Source organism: Limulus polyphemus, unplaced genomic scaffold, assembly GCF_000517525.1.
Source record: "Limulus polyphemus unplaced genomic scaffold, Limulus_polyphemus-2.1.2 Scaffold4604, whole genome shotgun sequence".
Classification (NCBI taxonomy): domain Eukaryota; kingdom Metazoa; phylum Arthropoda; class Merostomata; order Xiphosura; family Limulidae; genus Limulus; species Limulus polyphemus.
The window spans coordinates 1-4,501 of NW_013670214.1; the positions used below are offsets into that span (position 1 = coordinate 1).

Consider the following 4,501-nt stretch of genomic DNA (forward strand, 5'->3'; position numbering starts at 1 on the left):
GTTTATGTCACGAAAAAGTGATTACATTATCTGAATGAGGTGGTTATATATAGTGTCCGGATAGAGGGTGCATTGAAGTAGGTGGAGAATTTTGCAAATTGACATTTGCCAAGGGCCTTCGAGTGGGGTATAAAAAACTGGAGCAAGCATTTTCAATGCTTAGGTGGGCAAAGAGTGGAAACCATGGAAATCAAGAAATAGCTGTAGTGTCAGTGGAGGTAAGTATTATTGGAAGTACATTTTCAGTTTAAGAAAATGTTAACTTTTTTGTTTTTGTAAACTATATTTTTTTAATGTCACTTTCATTAAAATGTTGATTAGAATATGTAATATATTTTATTTATATTATTTTATATTTTCAATATGAGTATTATTCTACATTGTTGGGTTAGTATATATATTTAGAGTTAATTTAAATCTCTTAAGCTGAACCTTACAAGAAATTGTTGGAATTATGGCCAAAAATATTACTAACATAGCAATCCTCAACTGAAAACCAAGGCATTTTAATCATTATAAGAAAGAAAGGTATATTAGATTAGCTATATTAATTACAAGGCTAATATTTAGATCTAATCTTTGTATGTAATAGGGTTTGGTTGAAGTTAATAATAATTGCATAATAATAATTTGTAAAGCACACATAATCACTTTTAAAATTAATCATTTATTGTAGAGATTTCATTATATAGGTAATATATATACATATATTACTACTGGGACTTAGTTTAGGCCAATGGGACTCAGTTATGATATTCATATATATAAATGTTTATGACCATTATGTATTTTTAGAAGACTATATGTAAATTACATACTTGCAGGAACCTTATAGTATTTTCACACAAGCATGTATTATACTTGTATATACAAGTTATCAAATAAAAAAAGCTGAATTTATACTCTTACAAGTAGGTCAGTCCCAATGTTGTCTTTAAAATGTTTTTATAAGCCTTTTATGTTTTATATTGTTTACATTACTTAATTTGTGTAACTTGTAGGTTGTGAAGATATTTTTATAGAGAGTTTAAACCAGGAGAACCTTAGCCAGATTTTACAGTGGAGTGAACAACCTCATGGCTCCCAGTGGGTTCATCGTCAAGCTATGAATTATTTGCGTGAAGAATTCTCAGCATTAGTAGCATCGGGCACATTTGTTCATTTAGAAAAACATCACTTCAAACAAGCTATCACTTCTGATTTCCTACAGGTTACTTATTTTTATATTGTTTTATAGAAAGAAGTGTTAAACTTATTTGTCAAATTTATTGTGGTTAATATTAATTCGTAAGTCCATAATATTAACTGATAGTAAGGTTGCCAGGCCCTGAAAATAGAGCAAAGTGTAAAAGTACATGCAAATAGTTTTTATTTATTTATTTAATTTTTTGCCTAAATGAGTTCTCCAATATGCCTTGTTAAAGATTCTGACAGATACCCATTTGACATGTTAGAGCATTGGTTTCCACACTCATAAATCTTGTATAATAGAGAGATGAAAAAACAATTGAGATGTCTTCTCAATTATTTGACCAAGAAGACTAAAACTAATCACAAAGTTTTAGTTCAAAAGCAATCAGTGTCTGCAATATTATAAATCTGATTTCTGATGTATAAGTCTTAATACATACTATAATTACTTTAATCCACATCTTTATTAATATGACAGAAACACCATCTAGCTCTTTCTTCAAATGTTAGAAAATTATTCCACTTATTATTGGTGGAGAAGTGAGAATAAGGAAAATCATTGCATCAAATGTTGAACAGAAAAATGTTCTTCACATGGAAGTTCTGCAAGAAAGTTTAGAAAAAGATCCCAAAATTACAATAAAATTTCAAAATACATGTATCTTAAGTTATGTGTTAAATAGTTACTTTCAGTGTAAATGGAAACTTACTGGATGTAAGGGATTTTGCAGGGAGATACCCCTAAAAAAAAAGATGATCTGAATGCTAAGCTTATGAATTGTTTCATTTGTGGTGATAAGTGCTTGCCAAAAGACCCTAAGAATCCAAATACATGGAAATGTGTACATTGCAGAGCTATAGAGATAAGGCAGCATATTACTAGCAGTCAGCAATGAGAGATGATCTGGCATTGATATTTCAAGGAAGGTACCTTTCTCTTTTTCTTTCCATCTCCTGCTGTCAACCTTCTTCATAAGAAACTTCGTTTTTTTTTTTTAATCCTTGTTTTGCTTGCTTCATACTCAACATTTTTGATTTTGTTTAAATGCACTTAAAATTGTAACTGCCTTCTGGTGTGTGAAGTAATTATTACAACCTGGAGCATAAATTTATACCAATCACATGCCCTTTTCATAGTTTTAGGAGTATTTTACAGTCAGTTCTTCTTAACTTGAGATTTTGTTTAGTGGCAGAATGAAAAGTTTTCTTAACTTATTCCAGCACTAGTCTGCAAACCAAGACAAGCAATGGTCACTAATAAATTTTTCTCTCTATTTTTTTCCCACCATTGTCACTGTAGAGAGCTTGGTACAGAGGCATTAATGCTTTATAAGTATAACGATTATAGTATCTTAGCAAGTGTTCTTTAATATAATGCACAGATGCCTGTCACTTCATACAATGTAATTTACTAGGATACATTTTAATAGATATGCCACAGATTAAAATTTGTATTACATTTGATAGCACAATTAAAACATAAGGTTTGATGAGTTTTTTTATTTTGATACCATAAGTACAGTTTTTCCTTACAAACCTAGTTATAAACACATTGAAAACAAATTTTAAGTAGTAAAACAAAAATGCTCCACCATGTCAACTGGAGCCCATCAGAATCAGGACATGAAGGAGAAGCCATTATAGCAAAAGAATTATTTATATATACTTTTATGCTTTTCTTATTCAGCGATTGAACTATTATGGAAAAATGTGGAATAGTTCCACAGTTTTGTGTAAGAGAGAACATTATTTAACAAAAACCTAAAATATTGTAATGCCACTGGTATGTTTTTTACATTTTGTTTTCACTGTTTTCTCCCCATTTTTTTCTGAAAAAGTGCTGTGTAATACAGGTCAATAGTTTTAAAATCATTTAACCAGTTTTTAGATTGGAAACCTAGATCTTTTGTAAAAACTTTCAACTGATTATACATATTTTTTCTAGTCCAAAATGATATGTTTTTACACGTGTCTACTAACCTAAGATATAATGTTGATATCAGTGTCAAACACAATACATTATTGTGCCATTTAGTTAACAACACAATATAATATACCCAATCAGTATGAACATTTTTTAATAAGTGTCAGAATATACAATATCTATCTCTGAAGACAAGCTTCAACTTGTGAGATCAGAAAGTATTTCCAAAGTTTTGTGCTTGTACCATGCTTAATACTGTTGTAAGGTTTTATTTTGTACATTTGTGAATTTTATATCCGATCTTAAACTTGAAGAAAGACTACATACTTTAAAAATTTTCATAACACAAGTTGTTCAACAATTACTTAAGCTTAAAGCTTTAGACTTTATTTGGTAAAAGGAATGTGATATTTAAGAGATACATATGTTGATATATATTTATGTATGCTTAGGGGTCAGGTGTTGAAAATGTTATGCAAAAAAATACTCTTCAGATAATTAAAGAAAAGTGTAATTTTTTTATCAGTCTGAGTTTTAACTAGTTGAATTATACAGTCAAGAGATGTAAGTTCAAAATGTATAAAATGTAAATATTTTCAAAAATTATAAATTTTGAAATGTACTTGAAATAATATAGGATTTTAAACCTAAATCCTTGATTAAAAAAATCCAGGTGAAAACATTCAAGCTAGCCTTGTAAACTTACACAGTTGCGAGTCTGATAATTTTTATTATGTATTCCTGCTCATCTTAGTGTAAAATGCATCAGTATATGTAAGGGTACATGTATTTACCAAGAAAGTTGCTTTATATTTGTAACATCTCTTTACTTATGACAAACATTAGACAGTTTTGCTTAAAATGTAAAATTTTGTCTATGATTATGATTCTTGTTGTCACTTTTTAAGTTTTCAAGATGTACATGTAAAATAAGAGCTGGGCAATTAGTGGACTTTGTTAATTGATAAGTCATTGGGGTCATTAATCTATTACATTTGACTAATCAATTTTTCTTAGGAGATTTGGATTATTAGAATAAGGAAAAATAGTAATAATGGGAAACACTAACTTCAATTAGTTGGCTATTTTTGTGAGTCATGAAACTAGCCGATGTAATCAATGCTCTTAGGTAATCAAGTAATTGCTCCACTATAATTAACATTAGCCTTTTTTTTCTTTTTTAATACTAAGAAAGTATCTCATAATGACATGTTATCTTAGAAATCTTCAGGTTTTTCAATATTTTTAAAAAGTAGGTGGGTAATAATAAAGATGGGAGGGTAGCCCTGTTGGTGTGAAGCCTGCTTCTACTAGAGAATGTTTAAAATCAAGATAACCAGAAACACCATATCCTACACCTTACTGGTCATTTTTACAAAAGGGGTC

General features: G+C 29.3%; 1 protein-coding gene across 1 annotated transcript in view; it reads left to right on the forward strand.

Annotated features, from left to right (window-relative positions):
• Positions 1-1,001: 1,001 nt before the first annotated feature.
• Positions 1,002-4,501, forward strand: part of LOC106471413 (BTB/POZ domain-containing protein 7-like) — a gene marked incomplete at its 5' end in the record, with an annotated part of 16,185 nt that continues 12,685 nt past the window's right edge. Inside the window, one exon of the mRNA XM_013932011.2 lies at positions 1,002-1,210. Coding sequence (XP_013787465.2) covers positions 1,002-1,210 — 209 coding nt within the window. The remainder of the gene's footprint in view (positions 1,211-4,501) is intronic.